A 21,975-nucleotide genomic window follows, 5' to 3' on the forward strand; every position below is an offset into this window, starting at 1 on the left:
TCTGCGTTTTCAATCTCATAGCAACCTGGCTCGTTGCTATGAAATGTAGGGAAGCAGAGATATAAAACACATGTTGAGCGGGAGCGGGCTCGCTCGTGTAAGTGTCCAATAATTCAGGAATGACTTAAGCTGCGCTTGATGGGATAAGCTTATCTCAGCGTATTTGTGGTTGTTTTGATTTATGCTTCTCTACAGAGTGATATATTGCGAGCATAATGCTTATTACACTCGTTGTGCTTTTACTTTGGCGGCTGCTTGTTTTTACTTGCAGGCCGTACACTTTCATTATTAAACTGTAAAATTTTATGTTCTTGACAATGTTAACAACTCTGATAAAAAATGAAAAGAAGAGCAAAAGGGGAAAGATTTATTGAACATTTTACTGTTTTGCAATGTAAGTAGCCCATCGTATCTTATCCAATATCTATCCATAAAGCTAAGAAAGGCGTGGAGCAAAATCCTTAGGAGCAGTTCCGAAAAGACACCATTGAGGTGGAGATTTCGGGAGAAATATGAGGGCGAGGGATACGGACAATCGAGCGGCTACTGGCGTTGCGCCGCCCAGAGAAAACTATCTACCATTCTTCTAATAAAACAAACCTTTGGAAATGTTTTGAAAATAACCCAAGACATAATTAAACCAAAAATATAGAGTTGCATAAACAATAATAAATTCTTAATTAGAAGCACAATACAATTTGGGAGAGAACAAAACGCAGAGTATTAAGTTTTCAGCGGAGGAAAATTATAAAGCAAAACGATGCTCGACAATTAAAAAAGCCCTTTGCCCACATTAAAAATTTAAACCGCAAATTATTTCAAATGAACAGAGCTTCAAAGGTATTATAATAAGTGTAATTTAGCAAGGTTTTGTACGCCCGCATATGATGCGGCAATTCCAAAATCTGCTAGCGTTTTCTCGTTTAGGCCTGGACGGGGTCCGTATCGCTCGATCTGCAAGCCCGAGACTCTGGCTTACATCATAAATGCTCGTACTCATATGAAAAGTTGCCAGATATCATTCTATATTATCCCGATTCATTTCTTAAAGTTGATCACAAAAACAAATTATTTTATGACCACTTAAAGCAAATCGATAAGGCCGGCTTCATTTCCCTCTTTAATATAATCTTGCAATGAATTGGGGTTTTTGAAGTGGCAAGTTCCCCACGGCTATTAGTTCCGCGGTAGACTGCGGCATAGTCACGACATTGTCATTTATACCCAAATAATCCACAGAGGGCTATCAAACCCGCGACTGTTGAAAAGCCAAATCGCGCCGCATTATTCTAATTCGCTTTTGCGATAGCTTTCGAAGAAGCTATTTATTTTAGCGGCGTCGCCCGCGCCCGCCGCCGCCGCCGCCCGACGCCCGACGCCCGCCCGCCGCTCGCTGCCTAAGGGTTCAGTTTAAATCGAGAAGCCAACGCAGCGCTCCTTGAGTAATGTCGTTTTCTATGAATACAACGTTGCAGTAAGCATTTTTATGAACACAACTTCGTAGCTTTCCTTACTAACAAAACACATCCTCAGTTTGCATATTGCATTCTGGTAAAATATAAAATTTCATAATCTTATTCGAATCTCAGGAGCTCTCTAAAGATTCAACAGTAACAATACTACGATAAATTATTGGTATAAAAGAAATAACTTTTCTCATATATCATGATATAATGCCGAAGCATATGTGCTTGAATCTTTATTTCACACGGGCCGCAGAAGTGAAAGATATTTTAGATATAAAAACACGTGCCCAATGCTAATAAAGTTCGGCAATATCGGGAAGGTATTTTGTATGAACGGTTTCCCAGCGAGGCCAGAAAAAGGGACATAAAACTGAATAGAAGAAACGAAAGTGGAAATATGGGCGAGTCATATTTTATTTACTGCATACAATTGAACCTTTATCACAGTTGTATCGAGTTAGGGCCGTTTGGCGGATGCTGTTTACAGGCTCGGCCGCCGAAGCCCTTTTATTTTGTTTGTTACATGTTTTTATTGTGTATCTTGCACTCGTAAAAGAGACATCATTTATTTGGGACAAAAGGTTCATTTATGAACGAACTTTCCGTACCAATTTTTCACGAAATATTTTATTAAGTTCACTTAGGGAAGGCGCACTCTTAGAAACTAGATACTTCATAGAAGAAACAACAATTCAGACTTGTCTATAAAATGTCCTATAATTTATTAGGAACGAGAAAATGGCCGAACATTTTACTGTGTAAATTTTATTTAATTAAGACAATTCGTTTAGCCTCCAAATACAATAACGCAAAAGGAAGAAATACCGAGCTTATGAACCTTCACTTTTCGTTTAATCTGGAAATAGAGAAACAAGACCAAACAAAGGAACCAATGACAGTATAAATCCAGTTTTCCACAAATGGAAAATCTCAATTACCATACGAGTGTCCCGCGAATTTAGCGCACGACGTTATTACAGAATGCTCACACAGGCTTTGGTTTGTGCTCCCAAACAGGCCAATTTAGGCAGCCTCGGCTGAGCGGAATTGCACATCTTATTGAAGGGAATGAAAACTGAAATAAAATTCAAACTGAAAACACGAGCATTGCAAATATTACTCTATCAACCGTTCCGGTTGTTTCCCTCGGAGACGTAATTTAGCTAGTCTCTCGGCGATGTCGTTTTCATATTTGTAACACAGTGAAACATGGTAAACAAACGCTGAATGCATAAGATTTACGTAAATGCGTCCTTAAAGTCAAAAAATAAAGTGTAGTGCGACTGGTGCAAGTGAAGTGTGTGATGCGGAGGGCGGCAGCGGGGGGTGCGGGGGCGCGGGGTGGCGGCGCGGGCGCGGTCGCCGGGAGATTGGCAAGTTAATCTAGACACGGCTTAACTTAAAACTGCAGTTTTAAACAGGGTCCACAGTTGACTTTTGACGTGTTTCTCTCGTGTAACTCCACTCTTTGTTGCAACCCACTCGTTGTAGCGACTGATGAAATTTGGACTCAACCTGCTGGCACGTATTACAGTACAGTACGGAATTATTCTAATGCAGCTCAAAGTTGAGCTGGCTTCAAAATTTAAGTTTTTCAACATTTTGTTTTTCATGCGGTAGGTATTCGTATATAATGAGTTGTTTATTTATTTAATTCTAAAAAATTTTGATTAGACAGAACCTGTAATACGGGTATACTAAATACCCCAACTTACTTGGTAATTGTTCTGTCCCTCAAGGGTCAATAATGGGCAATAGTCTCTTTCTCATTCTAATGAATGATATATCCACTGCGTCTGATGAAGCTGAATACGTTCTGTTCGCAGATGACACATGTGTAATAGTAGCTGCCGATGACTTCGACCAGCTAAAATCTAAACTAAGGCGTGTCACTGGCTGTCTAGCTCATTGGTTTTCCGCCAACGGAATGCTACTGAATGTTGAAAAAACAAAGGTTATGCACTTCCAACTACGAAAAACTAGGGGACACGAGCTGAACGTAGTTTTTGACGGAGTCGCGGTGCCGCAGGTGGACCAGGTCCGCTACCTGGGCTTCACCATCGACGCCGGCCTCACGTGGGCGCCGCACATCGACATCACCTGCACTAGGCTCTCATCTGCGTGCTTTGCTCTGTCTAGGTTGGCCCCATCTCTAACAACTGATAATTTAAAAAAAGCCTACTACGGTTACTTTCACTCCATACTTATTTACGGACTAGACTTGTGGGGAGACGCAGCAGACTGCGAAAGCGCACTAAGGATGCAGAAACGTGCCATAAGAATAATTGCCGGTGTACCCTGGGACTTTTCAGCGAAGGAGCTTTTCAAGAAATACAACATCTTAACGCTTCCCTCGCTGTACATATTAGAAATCGCTAAGTACGCGTGGCGTAATCTGCCACAATTTAGCAAAAAAAAAGACACGCACAATATTAACACCCGGCGTCGCGATCAACTTTGTATACCTGCTAGGAGGTTCACCAAAGCTGACAAGTGTCTCCTTACTCTTGTTCCCAAGGTGTACAACTCTCTCCCTGACGAAATAAAAAGTGTGCCTAGTGAGTCCATATTCATTTCTAAGTTTAAAAAGCTACTGGTTGGTATGGCATGCTATACAACTAACGAATACTTTCAGACTGTGAAAGCCATTCCTTGATTTGATATATTTTCGTACAAATATTGTACCTATATTGATTTATTATATTTATTATTATTATGGCGATAAATTGTATTAATTGTAATTAACTTGACATCTATCAATAATACTGTATTAATTTAATTTATTTGACATTGATAGTATGAATTTATTAATTTGACATTGAAATATAATGTGAATGATGCTTTTTTTACTGTGACATTTTTTGTAATACGTACTCATATAAGTACCATATATTTTTCCTTTGACTTATAAATTATTGATTTATGAATAAATGAGTATTTCAGTATTTCAGTATTTCAGTATTACCCCATAGACCCAGGTTCAATTATCTCTCTTTAAACGAATATCTTCTCCAGCCGGTAATCGAACCCAGGACATTCGGCATAACGTCAGAGTCACTAACCAGTACACTATTCGGGGTTATCTTTATATCGCGAATATTCAGTACGTTACGTACCCAGTAGTACTCAATAAAACTTCACGTCGTTCAGTCGATTACAATCAATTGTGTATTAGCAACAAAGACGACGGCAAAGCGTTCTATCGGTAAGGTTCAATAATTGGATCCGAGGAAAGGAATTTGAAAAAAAAGGTTGGACAAATTGTCAGGCTCCCGAGCGAGGGATTTTAGTTCTATGATCGTGCTTCATCATTGTTCCTACGTCAGAGTGACCCGCGCCCCTCCTCTTACCCCGCCGTGACCCTCAGCCTACGCTTCCTGTAGCATACCATCGCTCCCAACAAATCACAATTGCATGTTTCAGATACATTTCTGTCGAAGCTGGTTTTCTTTTCTGAGGGCACAAATTCTTTTCACAAATTCAAATTGAATAAATTGATTTGATCTGTTTGTTCATTATTTTCCGGCAAATAATTGAATTCTCGTGTATTTTAAATAAGTCCCGATATTCTCAGAAAGGCCGAGCCGTTACTTTCGTCTCATTGGTTCATAGAATCGCAATTCAAGATTTATCATAATTAAAGTACATTTCACGGAACGAAATACAAGAAAAGAGAAGTGGAGTAAACTCTGCCGTGTAACAGAATAAAAATTCAAGGCACCGACTTGGTACTGATACCTCGAGTATTGATAGTGGAGGGCTTTACACCGCATATAGTTTAGCCTCCGCCGCGCGCGGGCCGCTTTCGCACGTGAAAAATACCATTTCATCTTGGGAATTCGCGCAGAGATGCCGAACTCTTATATTTATAAGGCGAAACGAGAAATAAAGATACCGAATGGATGGAAAAAAAAGGAGGAAGCGAACGGAGCGGGCTCTAGATACGTTGATTGTGAGAAACGCCTCCCGCACCTTGAATTATTTGACAGTTTGAATTGTCCCCAACCGTTCCTGTTGTTATTTTTCCCACTTCCCGGAATGGTAATGCGTATGATATATAAAACAAACAGCTCCTACATCTAGTATAGAGAATTCGCGTTCACGTTTTATTTGCTTACCGTTTCTGGACGTTAACAATACGATAAATTTTCCGCGTGTTAAGTGTGGCATGAAAAAACAACAGTGTTTGCTTCCGTGAGATAAAAACCCCTTATTCGTTCTGGTGAAATACGAAGTTCCGCAAATATTGAAAGACTTATGTGGCACGATTCATAGTTCGAGCAAAATAAATGCAGTAAAAATAAAGCGGTTGTATTTATTTTATCATCGTTATTTTAATATAACATTCCCAGGGATCTAGTTGAATTGAAGCTTTGCTAGTGAAGGCTGTTTTCCAAGTGAAATATTACCTTTCACGTGCAATTTCCTGAAGGGAGTGTCGGCGCGTCTCGTCCAATCAGCTGAGCCTCTCTCTCGACGCTAATTTTGTTTACTGTGTCCCCTGCAGCCCAACCTGAGGATTCGCCAACCCATAATACGGTTAACGTTTGCACAATCTGATAATCCTATAATTTTTCGCGAGATTTTATCTGCTATTTGGTTGTTGTGTGTCGGGATTACGAAAGGACGAGTAGGAGAGCGAAATCCCCAGCTCCTTGGAGAGGCCACGCACAATCCATTAATTACAGCCGAGCTACGCAAGAGTTCAGCTGACAGCCCCCCCCGCCCCGCTCCCAGCCGCCCCCCGCGCCGCACGCTAGCCGCACCTACACAAAATCCCCCAGAAAATCCTATCACCTTTTTTGGTATCCGCCTCCAAAAATATCAAAAAATACATTCGTAATTCGCCAAGTGTCGTTTACAGACAAAAAAGATCATCTTCCACAAATCCGCACTTTGGAAATGAAAATTAGGCATAAATTAACGGTCCAGCCAACATACAAAGCTGAGTTGTTGATCTTTTCAAGGGGAACAAAAGAAAAGAGGTACGGATCGTGAAATTAAAACATTAGTATTAAAACGTTAGATGAAAAGAAATATAAGAAAGAACAATTCCGTTAGACTCAAGTCAGCTTTTCTGGCTTATGAAGTGGAGTCGGTGTAGTCGGGTTGAGCTGAGATACCCATACTCGCGTGAAATGAACCTCTTTCGATTTAGGTAGAAGGATCTTTGAGTGACAGTCGACTGCCGCCGCCGCCGCGCCGCTCCAGTTACCGCCTCATTCAAATATATCCACATAATTTTTAAAATCCATTATGATATTGGTGGTCTGTTGTGAGGGTATATCGGTTGTAATTATTATGTATAGGTATGTTATCGGTTCGCTAGAAGGATCACCTATCTTGTCTTCAATGAACCATCCGAATTTCTAACAGTCAAAGCTCACCATTGTACTACTAAAACTTTAGGCAGGTAAGTACTTTATCTTATAAAATCTTGGAGAATGATAGCAAATCTTCTTGAAAAATGTCCGATAAAGCTTTTCCGAAGCATCATCTTTCAGGCAATATTATTTTAATGGCGCAATGAAAAATGTACCTAAAAATGCTACAATATCAGGTTCGGCCGTTCTGTTGTTTTAATTTGTTTGTTACATTCGCAAATGATCGGCTTATAGCGCCCCATCAGTTCGAGTATTGTAATAGGATGAACGACTTGACGCGTGAATCGCTCGATACAACTTCACTCCATTTAATTTTTTGCTCTCTGCCTAGCTCTGTAAATATACTGCGCTGTCCATGTTTTCATTTTATGACAGTGAGCTGAATTCCGAATTTAAATATTTTTTCTTTTTAATTGCTCTTTTTTCGAAAATTGGATTTGGGGTGTATTAATTATTGTTTTTCGCCCGATCGCGAATTTCTGTGGTAGGAAACGGAGGAGATAAAATGGAGAAGCTTATTTCGTGGATATCGATTGAGGGTTGGATTGTTGGGGAGTATTTATTCTTTTTCGTGAGTGTTCTTGTCGGAGTGCGGGTCCGGGGGGGTCACTCTCTGAGACGAAAAACGAAGTTTCAGAGCGTTCTTTCGCACGGCTGTATCTCGTTGTATGAAACGTGCCGATTGCACGACAGCTCTCATTCTCGTGAGTACAGAGTAACCCCCGGAGCCTGCGGGGATGACAATTACGAGTACAGCGCGAGACGGCTAATACAAATCGCTCGCCGCGGGCTACGTTTATCCGACGCACCCCGACCCACTCGTATTTACGCGGAGAAAACTATTACATCATTGTTCCGTCGCATTCGTATTTTATTTCGCTGGAAAACTCGTGTTACAGTTCGCAGCGGGTTTTATTTACTACAGAGACGGCTTATGACACTTTTTTATATAATAAAGATGATGATATAAGGCGTGTAGGGAAAATTAAATATTTATATGGACTGTTAAGTTGAAAAGCAAGAGAAATTATATTATTCATCTCGGATAAATAATAATAATATAATATGTGGGGACATCTCACACACGGCCATCCGACCCCAAGCTAGGCAGAGCCTGTGTTATGGGTATCGGACAGCTGATATTTCTACACAAATACATAGATAGATAGATATTAAATATAAATATCAACACCCAAGACCCGAGTACAAATATTTGTCTTTAAACAAATATCTGCCCCAGCCGGGAATCGAACCCGGGACCTTCGGCATAGCAGTCAGGGCCACTAACCACTACGCCATTCGACCGTCAAATGCGACACCGGACATCCGAATCAATCCTATATGCCTTATTATCCCTTTCCTATGATAATAATATGAGAATTGGCTAGCTATAATTTGCATATTTTTAAAATAAAAGTAAGTAATTGATATGCAAAGAGAATTTAAAACCAAGCAAAAGTTGCAATGTTTTAATTTCCTAATACGCCTTAGTTGGCTCTTTTAGAAGGCGTTGCTTGGTTCTGAACCAACAGTCCAACTAATTAGTCCACCATTAGTGGATATATTGGCTCCCGACTACTGCCCGGTTCGCTCTGAGCGCCAACAAAAAATCAAACACTCCAATTTCGAAATTCATGCATGTAATTCCACTGCAACGTACAGTGCACTTGATTTTGCTTCGCCGATTGCGCTACCTTTCACGACTCGTAATCAGCAAAATGCGTTCTATGCACGGCAAACACGTAACCTGCCCCATAAATGATGGCAAACCTACCTATTACTGTAGCTAAAATATTACTCAGCTGCTACAAACCTAATTTTGCCGTGATATAGATGTTAAAGTTTCATTAATTCAATTATAAAGGTCCAACTTTTTAAGGAGTGTGGTAATAGCCATACTTCGTAAGCTTAATACCTATAAAACGTCAATTAAGTGACCATTAATTTAATATATTGACCATCTTTGCGCTCGAAATAAATTTAAGCTACTTGCTAAAGTGGAAGTTACGTAATTTTTGTTATTTACTGTCCAAGAAAATCAATAATAACGATTTGGACCCACCGCTTATTGCCTACTTAAGTTCCGACGGCTATTAAGGGCCCGTACAGGGTGACGTGCCGCGCCAATTTTGGGTTTTCAATGCTCTTCACACAGCACACGCAGTGACACGCACACATGTAAGTTTGCACAGTGGGTCGATAAACTTTTACTCGCCAACTTTATTGACAATTATGTTCAAGTACATTTTGGGTGATTTTAGGGTAAGTAAGTATAATTCTTACTTACACTGGTAGGCACCAGGAAAGAGTAGAAGTTAATAGGGGTGCCACTTTACTCTATACTCGGAACCCGATTAGCTTTCTCAAACAAATGTGGTATTTACTTGTAGAAAGGTAACTAAAAGTATTAAAGTGTAGATAATAAGTTTCGGGCATCCTCCTCGGGCAGCCAACTGAACCCCGACGACAAAGCAAAGTAAATACATAGTGTCGCAAAAGGGCTATACTAAGCCAAAAGGGGATGACTCAAGGGGTCATTCTGAACAACTTTTGTTCTACGCGATTTGCAAATTCGCGAAAAAAAATATTCGTTTTCCATGGTAAAAAGTCCCATGTCCAACAAAGTTTCTATGAAAAAGGTTTTTTTTTGTTAATTTCCAAAACTCGTAGAGCAAAAGTTCAGAATGACCCCCTGTCTTACTCCTTTTTACCCGACTGCCGAAGGAGGAGGGTAATGTTTTTTGATTGTATGTATGTATGTTTGTCTGTTTCTTTGTTCCCTCCTGTAGCCTAAACGGCTTGATAGATTTTTATGCATGAGGTATTGTTAGAAGCGTATTGATGGCGCGATGGTTATAGGCTATGTGACGTTCCATTAAAATGTACATAGCGCCCTCTATAGAGGACATAACGTGATGATCGAAAAAATAATAATTCAACTTTGCCGTGTAAGGTATCAAATGAAAAGGCTTGATTTTCACATTACAAAAATATGCATATTGAAGGTATTTAAATAACAACACCAAAATTATTGAAATAAAAAATGATCATGAACTACTAACGTAAAATTTCATAAAATAAAAACAACTAAAAAGTTACAAATAAAAAAATACAATTATAAAAAACTAAAAACCTGACTGTACGCTAAAAACATGAAAACGAGTCCCAATGTTAATGGAAAGTATCGCAGGCGGGGACCAACTTGACCGCCACTCAAGGCCGTTTTCTAAGTAACATTCAGCTAAATGGTGAACCCTCTGCTGGTATAATTTGTTTATATACCGCTTTTTCAATACCTGTAAGTACTTTTTTGGCAGCATAATATTTTTACTTAATTTTAGGGTTTCGAACGTCAAAAGAAAAATAGCAACCGTTATAGGATCTCTTTGTTGTCCGTCTGTCTGACTGACTGTCGGTCACCGCCCTTTTTCTCAGAAACGGGTAAAGATATCAAGCTTATATTTCGCATAGCTGGGGAGTACCCCAAAAAAAATATTATGGTACTCCCTGTCCCACACAAGTAAATTGGGGCTTATATTTTTTCCAGTTATTTTGATGTGTATCCTTTTTTCTTCTTTGTTGTTTTGTATAAGTATGTGTTTCTTTTCTTTAAATCTGTATTTTTTTGTTGTTGCTGTCTATGTGTCGAAAAAATGTATCTTTATCTTCAAATCACGCCATCTATCGTTTGTTTTTTTTGTAGCTACTGTCTATAGAAGAAATTCCGTCATTGACAATTTTACGTTACGAATTTATTTTATTTTTATTTTTACATTTTCGTGGAGAATCAACAGCATTTTGTTAATAAATAATTATTACTTATGAACACATAACAACTTGATGCCATTAACAGAATGAACTTAGTAAACCCAGTAAACCTAACACATCCAGAGGAAAAACAAAATCTCTTTCTCTCTCTCTGAAAAACATACTTAATAGCCCAAACTCGATGCTTTTAGCTATTAACATCTTTGAAATAAAATTGAGCCACCACCGTGTTACTGCCCTCACCAGATCCTCACGAGACCATACCTCAACCAGCACCAAGAGACTGTATTTTTGATCCCTAACCTAATGTTCGTGCGTATTGTCATCACTTAGATCCATTCGATATATTCCTGCTCCTCATCAGACCTTTACGAGACTGTAATATCACGAGAATATTGCACACTATCTAATTTAATTTAATGTATTGAATATACTGGAAGAATTATGCTTCCTCAATTTCAAATCAAATTATGTTGGTGTCATAAAAGTTGAAAAAGTGCAATGACAACCAATGTGCAGTGATTTTGTATCTGTACACGATAAGATCGCGAGCTGTCAGTGCTGCCTAAACCGACGTGACCCTTCTTTGGAGGCCAGCGGCCAACTGAGTCAAACGTCACTTGTGTTTATGATTTTATAACACAGAAAGCCGCCATAGATATTTGTATGAAGATTTGAGGGAAAAAAATTGCTCAAGTTTGGGATTAATTTACACAAAATAAGTGTGTGTTTATTAAAAAACAAGGTATTTAGCGCCTAGTCCAAGCCTTTAACTTTATAATATGATAAAAATCATATGAAAATTCTTAATAATTACGACACAGTTGTTACAATACGGGAGTGTGATTGACTGGTTTTTCTTGATATTCTGAAATTAATTTACAGTTAACCATAATCATTTACTTAAATTCGAATGATTCAGCACCTAGCTAGACTCTTCAACTACCTGTGTGATTTTTTTCAAGGCTGTAGAGCATCATTTACTACATAATTCTATGACAATGCCAACCCTCGATTCCCTATTGCAGACCCTTAAATGTGTAATAGCATTTTGATGACATAAACATTGATAGAAGGTAAATACTACGCTGTGTTGGTACTTAAAATGATTAAATGTTACAAGTGAATAGTAGATGTGATGTGTGAATACAGCAGCAAGGGAGCGCAAATTACAAGCCGCAGCCCGAATACTGGTGCCTAGTAGCTTCAGCAACCTTCGATCACCCGTCAGCGCATAACCAAATTAGAGCAATTTAAGTCAGGAAATTGGAAACGCTATCGGGCGAGCAGCGGCGGCGGCGGCGGCGGCGGCGGCGGCGCGGCGGGCACTGCGGGCCGGCCCTGGAACGCTGCGCCGCCCGCCCGCCCGGCATTTCAGACATCCAGCCATTCGGCCGCCCTCGCTAATGCTGGAACAATGCACGATCTGCCCGCACCGAACACCGCTCAAGACAAACGACAACCCAGATACGTTGTAACCGACTGATATACCCTAGATTATGCCGAATCAAACGCGAATTCCACTCGACATAGCGAACGATGATGTTTGCTTGCCCTCCCGAGCCTAACTTTGTTTCACATGTGTCTATTTCGGCTTAAACTTCGCTTTAATCCACCGTCGGCTTTGCAAACCGTTACAGCGTTCCCGCAATATTGTGTTACTTAGATTTCAATATTCAGGTAAAATTTGGAGTTTCGAAATAACTTTTCCGTCGAATATGAGTCTTTCGATTTTCCGTGTTCCAAGATGGAAGTGAACAGCTCGAATATCCATGAATGCAGTGCAATATTCAATATGATGGGCGTCTCCGGCGGAGCCATTGCGTCTTATATTACATTCATCTGGTGCGTGGAAGCCGCTTTCAGTCCCACTTCTGCTTCGTGCAGATATTGCGCATATGTGATCGGAGTTTCATGTACGTTTCACATCTAATTTAAACCCGTATGGCTTCCTCATATTTTTCAGCCTCACCATCTTAAAATTACTTAAGTAACTTTAAAATTCAAATAACAATAGACTCCTAAGCATATTGTTAACTAATACAATATTGACTAAAATCTTCGAAGCAAACTCAGCACGACCAATTTCCAGTCGCCATTTGCAGTGCTGTTTCAATATGCGCCACTCAAGAGAACATGTCGATAACCGATACCAAACTTAAGAGCATATGTTAAGTTAATAACAAGTGATCGTGCAAGTTGTAGCGGAAGGCAACACACTTGCGTATCAAGTTATTGGGTGAAACTGGCGACGACGGTCATAGTTGGGACTTTCTCGACGGCTAAAACAATAGCGAATCAAGCATGCAACGGAACTTTATCAAAGACACCCTGCGCCGCCCGCGCCCCGCGCCCGCGCCGCCCGCGCCCCGCACCCGCCCCGCCGGCTCCTGTGCGTGCGGCGCTTAGCGAAGCTCTCTCCAAAACTTTATATTGGTTGGAAACTTCATCGTTAGCTAACGGAAAGCCTTGATCTAGTAATATACGAGTAAGGCATCAGATTTCAAGAAACTACACTGTAATTTGTTTCAACAACAGATTAGAAAGCCAGCCTCGAAACCACTGAGCTGGAACTAAACAAAACTATTCTCATTAGTACAGTTGGCTTTCATAAACGCTAACTAACATAAGTCTACCTGTGAGTTGAAATAACATTATTGAACATAAACGTTAACATAAAATTATATTTCTTTAATTCGTTGTTGCACAAATATGTATACAAAGTGCAAAGGGTGGACTTAATGCTAAAAGTATTTTCTACCGATCAACGCACAGGAAGTACAGGTGAAACTAATAATGAGTATCTTATATACCAGATAAAATTATCATCACCCTTATTTTTGTTTCATCGCAGACGGAGAGTAAAAAGTCAGTAAGTAAGGCTTGTTGCGTTGAACCAGACAGAAGAGCCCATGTAGCGAGCCACTGACAATTGAAACTGTACCTTTGTACCCAACAACAGCGATCGTTTTCAAACGAACGAAGTCCTACCATTTAACGGCATAGGCTTTTCAGATTACACCGGTCGTTGGCTAATTAATTTTTAAGTCAGCCACTTGGAGCAGACTACGACCGACTTTCAAATGAATTCGACTACGATTTAAATATATAAGAGAAACAAGTCTACTTTCCTTTCCAACGGTAAAATAGTCTCCGAATGACTTATTTCTGGTGGTACTGTAAAATTGTTATTAATGGGAAAGGTAGAGTCATTATCTACAAGTATATAACATTAAGAGTGTAGCTTATAGCTCGAGCTGCATCTAACGAGAGTTTAATAGAAACATCATATGCACATTTCTAATTTCGCGGTTTATTTTTAACTTTACTATGGCTAAAGTAAGCTACAGCAATAATTAATATTCCATTTCAGTTCAAAAAGCATTTTATTGGGTATACGTTTATTATGAATGGTCACAAACTGGTTACTGTGGCTATTACTGTACATACAACGACAACGGTTTAAGATCAGGAATCATTGACCTAGTAATTTTGAGTGACATGAGACGTCCACTTATAGGACAGGTCCAATTTCGCCACTAAATGAAGATACTCCGCCGGTACTGACATACGAGATGGCCTATAGAATTCCGAGTCAATAGCCAGATTTATCTGTTAAACTGGCGATCAAAGCCTTGTTACTGCTTGTTAGTTTACCCTGAGAACTGCAGCCGAGAATCAGACCCACTGCAGTTTCGCTCAAGTCCGGTTACCACGAACAAGTGCTTCACTCCGTTCTCTCTGGCCAATTAATAAACCCAGCTGCGCGGATATTGATAGAAATATAATCTCACGGAATGAAAAATTTAATACGATCTTACGCTTCGACGATGATACAATTTTCAACTGCATATCTCGTCCTAGAAAAGTCAGCAACAAGTTAATTTGCCACTTGTAGATTCGTACCTTAAACTCTACCTGCATGTAATGTGGAACGTTATTATAATTAAACAAGTTTTGAAACAAAAAGGACTACATACATAGGTGGTTGAAAGAGCAGATTTTTTACATTATGTGTAGTAAAACCAGTCATTATTTTTATTTAATAAACAAAACCTAATAAATATTGTAACTGAGTTTAAGAATCCCTCATGACGCAAGCTCTTCGGCTAACATTACATAAGGCGATTATAAGCGCTACAGTCCTCTTAGATGGCGCTCAGAGAAATGTATTATTACTCTCTACAGTACTTAACGGGAGTTTCGTGAACAGCACATTATAGCCAACTGGATTCGGCAAATTACCCTTTCCTAAAAACCGTTTCAGAAAATGTATAGTCGGAAGTAATTCCACGTACGTGTTTGTGTTACTTTAAGCGTCCAGCGCCATTAAATTATCTGCTTGCAATCTGCTTCTTTTTGCACTCGCCACAGCTGTGCAGATTAAGCTAGTTGGGGCACGTTATCTCCATAACTCTTTACTTTTAACTTTCATAGTCCCACTTGAAAGTTCCAAATGGAGAGAAGTTTGAGAAAGAATGCCCTCCGGCAAAAGAACTAACAAATGGATCGGTGTTATGCATGTGATAGGAAACGGACCCGAGCCGGGCAGGTTCGGCCGTCAATCTGAAATCCTTGAGAAATCAAAGTAGTCGAGCGACTTCCATCAAAAAATTCTCCATTATCTGGAGGAAATCGTTACCTAACCCTCCCTTCGGCCCCGACCCGGCTCCTTTCATTTACGACGGCGTTGCGTGCACACGTCCCGTGGCCTTTGCTTCAGGTGGGCGTAGTCATTGTGTTCGGTATTTAAGTGGCTCATTTGATATTCCGAGACAGTTTGCATTCGGAAAGCCCGCACGTGGGCCGCGCGTATCGACGCTGCGCGTGCGGACACGTCCCTCCACGCACCGCCTTGGCGCTCCCATCGCGCTCTGTTTATCCACAAACACACTAATGAACACACCTACACAAGCGACTAGATTGTTAATTAAACTTATTCAAAATGTGATACCCTCACCGAATAATGCCGAGCCGGGAGCACAGTGCACGGGTTGAATGTTATTGAATTAATTCGTAATCAGAATTCCGGAGTGAGCGTTCTTGGATGTAATGATAGTCGTTATATATGCATGTCGGGAATAGACGTTCTAGCGTCATAAAATTTACAGCAACGGATAAATAAAGGCTGTGCGTTGAACAAAAACTTTGCCACCATTAAAGTTCAGAACTGTAATAACTTTAACTACCGCAATAAAGGGTAAGCTACGAAAAAGAACTTTGCATTAGGCTTCCAATTTGAGAAAAAAAATCGAGAGAGGCGTTCATAAAAGTCCTTTAAGATGGTTGATGTTCGTCTCGGCATCAATCACATTGAGTCAAAAAGCGTTCGTTATTCTAAACTCTCATAATAGGTAATAGAGTCGAGGGCTGGCGAGCGGCGATTACGCTGAGCCGTCCGTGAGCCGTGCACAATGCCTCCCCGCCGCCGCCGCCGCCGCGCGGGATCCAGGCAAGCTCCTTAGTCTGCATCCACGCTGGATATTGAACTAATTACAGCGAAACTTTTAAAGATAGACACCTGAACCGAGAAGTCGCGGCCTTCAGACAAAGGGGAACTTATCGCAGACTCGCAGGCACCACGCTGTCACACGCAACTCCGGACCTTCAGTCGACAACTGACGGTCGAGTATCCCTTAAGCACCGGCATCGGCAGTGGGGCACAGCCCTAGTATCCGAGATGCGACATAGACTAGGGCTGTCTCGATAATACGACAAAGCGATTGTCTCTTGATTGAGTCGTCATTGTATTTTCATTAATTAATAAAATCAATGGCAAGTACAGTAGAAAGAATAGCTTTTGTATACGATTAGAAAAGCATAATATTAATTACATCCTACTCTGCTTGCTTTAAATTCAATTTCCATAAAACGTGTCACACTATGTGGTCGGAAAGGTTAAACTGAAGGCAATTCAGCGTTGCTTTACATCAACTGCGAGATGACGGGGCAAATTCAGTTCAATTTTCCAGAAAGTTGCGTGTAAATTAAATTTGTGAGAAGTTGGCATCACGCCCTCCCGACGCGTGGCGTGGCGCATGTCAAGTGCGGAATCCCTAGTTAGCAAATTTTCTTATCTGTTTTAATTGGAATACATTAAAATACAGCCTCCTTGCTGACTTTCTTTATACTACAATACAAGGTTTCGAACTAAAATATCCAATTCTGTAATGTCATAAGTCATGGCGTCTACATTATTGATTACATATTAATTGTATGCCGAGTTACCTTCTGACCTTTCCCTCATTTATTTCCAATTAAATAGTGGGTTTCTTGCTTAGTGTACATTTTATTTTCATTTCTTCAGCGGCCGCTACGTCCTAACCACCACCAATATTTATTTAGGGTTTGTGCAAAGAACTCTTGTATCCTTTATATTTTGCTTTCGAAACCAGAATTTTCAGTTCAAATAAAGGTAGGCATAGAAATAAGAAATTCAGCAGCCTATTATAAAGTGCGGACTGCGGACCCTTACTTTTTGGTGCGTTGGTAAGATTATTTATAGTATCTGAATATTAAATATCTGCTTCAATTAAATGCCTAGGTACATTGAGTATTAGATAATAAATTTACTTACCGGGCCAAACTGTTCGAAGTAGTTCTTTACATCCTCCAGAGTCGTGGGTGCTGAGAGTCCACCTACGAAGATTTTCTTTGTTCTGGTCACCATCTGAAGCAAAAAACAAAATAAGACAATAATATTCATTTATGAAATAGACCGCTTCAATACTACAGTACGGACCGTACTAATGAGAAACACAAGTTGTGCGAACTAACGAAAAAACAATTGATGCAGAATACGCAACGCACAGCGGCAGCGGTTCGCGTTCGAATAATTACACGAAATTTATTATACAATCCTCCCCAGGGGTAAGCTGAGCGTTTCTGAAGATCTCATAATGGCTGCGCGAGATAGAGTGGGAGACCGCCAATGCTAACTTACCAGCAGTACCCATTATTGCATAAATAAAACATTCGGTGCAGACGTAGACTCTCTATTTTAGAACCGACGATAAAAAATCTATACTACGGTGACGTCAGCTGGCCGCGTCTACGTAGCGACGATACACGCAAGACATTAGGTACTTATTGCTTACCTATTTATTTTGCAATTAAATGTTTATTATAAATTAATTTCATTAATTATTTTGTAAAGTGACATTGCCGTGCGGCAGTGTGCGTTATCTCGCTCGACAGTGGGCGTAGCGTTCGTTATTAACCGACGTTTACTATTCTGCGTTCCATTCTAACTTGTTTACTTAGTATAACGAAACAGTGTTTGTTCTCTGCACAGAACAATAAATGCGGCGGTTTTATGGTTCGAGCTTCTACTTATGCTAAATTGTAGCGTTTCAGTGCAAAAGAACCCGGTTTGGAACTCGGATACTCGTGCTGGAGAGCGAATTCAGTTGATTTTAATACACTTGACACTGCCTTGTAACATTTTGTTTGAAAATATTTTAATATTGTTTAAAAGTGAAGAGGCTTCATTTTAATATCAATATCGAGACAGAATCGATCTCAAAGGCTGTTTCCGCTATGAATATTTATGCCGGCAATAATGAGGCAAAAAGTACGTCAGAACGAGCTATCAATAGCTGTCTGGATTCACGTCGGGTCTTTTGTTCTTACAGACTAATTGAGACCGGCGGAGTCGTGGCAAGCCGTGCTAGCTCCCCCGGCGCCGCCTCCGCCGCCGCCGCTGGGATGGATAAAACAACTACTCACCTAATATTTTGTTAATTAATAATAATTGTAATATTAATATTTATATAAATTACAATTACAAACTAAACTACCTATATATTATACAAACTAAACCTATGTACATAACTAAAACTATACCACTTAATATTTTGTTAATTATATATATATATATTATATATATATAATATTAACAAAATATTATATATATATTATATATACCTATATAAAATAAAAAGATAAACACTCACACCTTGTACTAATGTACTCCCTTTGCGGGGTAGGCAGAGTTTGTAAATTATATAATACTTCATAAAGTACAAAGCAATTCTAAAATGTATGTGTCATGAAATAAAACAGTCACTTTTAAAAGTAAAAAGAGACTTGCACAGTATAAAAGTTAAAATGTGTACTGTACGTAAGTATTTATTTTTTAATGTACATTCTTGAAATAAACCCTCGCACATAGCAACAGCAGACCAAGTTCGTTTTATTTGTGAAATACAGAATACAGAGTGGACGAAATGTTGTTTATTAAAAGGGATTAGTGTGGATTTTGTACATCATATTTGTACTCGGGGGATTTTAAATTTGCTGCATTTTTAACTCGGCCGCTTTAATAGATTAAAGTAGGGGAATTAAATTTACATTTTGAACTCAAAGACTCAGGGGAAAAACTTAAACAAGTAAACAAACAACATAGCCGACCAAACGGCAGAAGTCCAAAGAAATATAATCACGGGCCACGGAAACGAAGCCCTATTACTATGAGAGGCGAAAGATAATAGCTCACTGGAAATTGAATAAAATAAGATTCGGTAACGTAATGTAAGTGAGTAGGGCCGGCCGAGCTCTGTGACGATCCCAAACGAAATCACACTCAAATATAAATGATGAGTAAGTGGCAGGGGGTCGCGGGGTAGCGGCGGGCGCGGGGGCGGGACGTGTCCAAGTGCCTCCCCCCTCGCCCCACCGCCGCCCTCCGGTAAATCTCAAGTGTCACAACATTTCCCGACACCCCCGTCACGGTACCGTTCCAAAGCAAACTTCTTTTTCGACCGTTTAATTTTACTGCGTACCGGCATAGAATTCCGCTAGGAGTTCAGCTTTAAATTGATTAAGGGAATTTCAAGTGCTGTGGTTAATTCTTTCATAATTTTATATCAAAACTTTGCATTTAATTATCAAAATATATTTTGATCGTATTATAACGAATTCTCGTATGTAATAGAGCGTCATGACAACACATAGGCTTCACATCAATAGGCAAAATTGACAAGGCCATTATGTCACCGGCCAGAGAGATATGTCCCTCTATTTGGGGGATTGTTTCGGAAGTGCGGAAAGGGTCATAAGCGGAGGGCGGGTGGGTCCTGCCACACACACACACACACACATACACATACATACACACTTATCGTACAACAGGTAGCTCTATAACGTTAGGTGGTCAGGAATTGTGACAGCTCGGCCTTTGGGCGCAGCGACGCAATTCTAAAACGATCGTTTGGAAAGCATCCGAGATATTTTGACTGGCACGTCGATTATTGGCTGTCTATTTGGAAATATTGATTATTCAACATGAAACGATACTTGTGTTAGGTACACTTGTGTTTTTATTGTAAATGTTATGTAAAATATTAAAAAAAACACACACACACACACTCACGCCTTGTACTAATGTACTCCCTTGCGGGGTAGGCATTATGAATTTTTAAGTATGTAAGTATTAGGGTCTATCACAATCAACAGGGTGTAGCATGCTTAAATAGCAGATATTCGGTAAGGAATTATAACACAGCTGAATGCCGATACAATGTGAATGATAAATATTTGATAAAGTGGCATTTATTAGCCGGATTATAAAGGGCAACCCGATGGGTTTTGTGGCCGTGTCGGCTTTAACGACAGGCCGGCCACGTCAGCCAAAACTGTTGGCAATTACCTTAAATGTGGACAACGCAGAGCCTCCCGGGAAAATTAATATTCACCGCATATCCAATTTTTGGCTCGCTCTAAATTGGAACACGCTACCTACCTGTGATTGCTTAAATTAATTGTTGGCGTTGACCCGAAGTAGAGACACAAGACCTACTGGCAACGCTGAGGGTCACTTCAGTCACTAATTGACATGAACCCGGCATTATCAACCTTAAATATTAAATAAGTTCCTTATTCCAAATTCAAATTGGACTGTTATTAATATCCCTCCCTTGTTGTTCTCAAAAATAAAACGCGTCCCACTCGCAACGTTTATAATGCATTGCCGAAAATTAGGCTGTGCTCTAGTGTCTCATATTTCAAAATTTCAGCCGTGTTTGCCCCACACACAGTCAGCGGTCGGGCACCAAACGACATTATCCGTCCTCTCGTTAACAGGACTCGTCCGCCGCAGTCATTTCGTTTTGAAAAAAAAATAGGTACAACAATTTAATTTCGTCTAACTTGACCACAGGCGACGGCAAACAGCAAACAGCCGCGGACGACAAAAAGCTACACACATCAATTACGACAGCAACGGGCGCTGTGTCCCTTTACGCCGCGGCCGCCGCTACTCTCTAACTCAATTCATACTGAGCCCCGCTGAAACTTTTATGTTTTCACCTGCACGCAGCAAAACTGCAACACTTTAAATAAGTCTAAAACAAAATGCGACGTCAACGCGAGCGCTGCTATTTACTAGCGAGCAGATTTTATTGCGCGAAATTCAGTCTAAGCTACCCCTAATAAGAAAGGAATCCGTAAGCGCAAAACTCGGCATTAGAGTAGAAGCGTTTTCTTTCACTACTCAGTTGAAATGTACCTATGTTGTGTTTTTTTCATGAATTTTATGAGACAATAAAAGGAGATATTACATTTAGAAATTTAATGAAAGATGTGATCACAAAGGCATCTCTTAGGTAGATAAATTAACAGCCGTGTACCATTTTCATTTGATTATACAATTAATTCTTGTTTGAGTTTGCTCTGTGACGAAGCAGGGGAACTAGGATACACATAATCGTATTCATCAAATTTTTACCCGGACAATTTTAAAAGTACCTCATGGCGCTTCGTCGTTGAGGGAAAAGGTCGTCTACCCAGCCATGTTAACGTTGCATTTCATTTTTGTTTGCCTACAGCCTGAGGTCACGCTCGCACGTCCTTTGTCTTCCTGAATAAACCTGCCCTTTGAGGCCCCAATTTTTCATTATTACAAAGTCTATGGAATGATCTTTGACGGACAGCTTTTTCATGTAACAAAGCATACTGTCTCCATTGAAATGTTCGGCATCAAACGTTTTCTGGCCGGCAAATCGATTCCTCTTTAGCAAACATTGCTTTTGGCCGTTATTGTGAGCGATCAATATTGTTCCCTCTGTAGCTATATCTGTTAATGTGGCACGTGCGGCTCAGATAGAAGGTGATCCTGCAGACGCATCGTACACTTTATCAGCTTCACAGGTCATTAGGCACAGTACGGGGCGCTTGGCAAGACCTCCGCTCGTGACAATACAAAGAGCGTATCGTCTGGATAGCAAATGATTCCTGGGCTTAGGGTGCACTGTCTTGTTACAGTGGCAGATGCGGTCTCGGAGACACTCGGCAGACACGATTCACGTACGTACTAAATGCTAGACATTAACGAAGCAATATTACTCCTTTGCTTCAGT

At 40.1% G+C, this 21,975-nt stretch overlaps 1 protein-coding gene across 9 annotated transcripts in view; it reads right to left on the reverse strand.

Annotated features, from left to right (window-relative positions):
* Window positions 1–21,975, reverse strand: part of LOC105385394 (RNA-binding protein Musashi homolog Rbp6) — a 405,128-nt gene that overhangs the window by 126,288 nt on the left and 256,865 nt on the right. For 8 of the 9 annotated variants that reach the window (XM_048623319.1, XM_048623317.1, XM_038117979.2 and 5 more), the window contains one exon: window positions 17,196–17,288. In XM_048623319.1, coding sequence (XP_048479276.1) covers window positions 17,196–17,288 — 93 coding nt within the window. The remainder of the gene's footprint in view (window positions 1–17,195; window positions 17,289–21,975) is intronic. The other variant, XM_048623318.1, reaches the window with a different exon arrangement.

Source organism: Plutella xylostella, chromosome 10 (genome assembly GCF_932276165.1).
Source record: "Plutella xylostella chromosome 10, ilPluXylo3.1, whole genome shotgun sequence".
NCBI classification, from domain to species: Eukaryota; Metazoa; Arthropoda; class Insecta; order Lepidoptera; family Plutellidae; genus Plutella; species Plutella xylostella.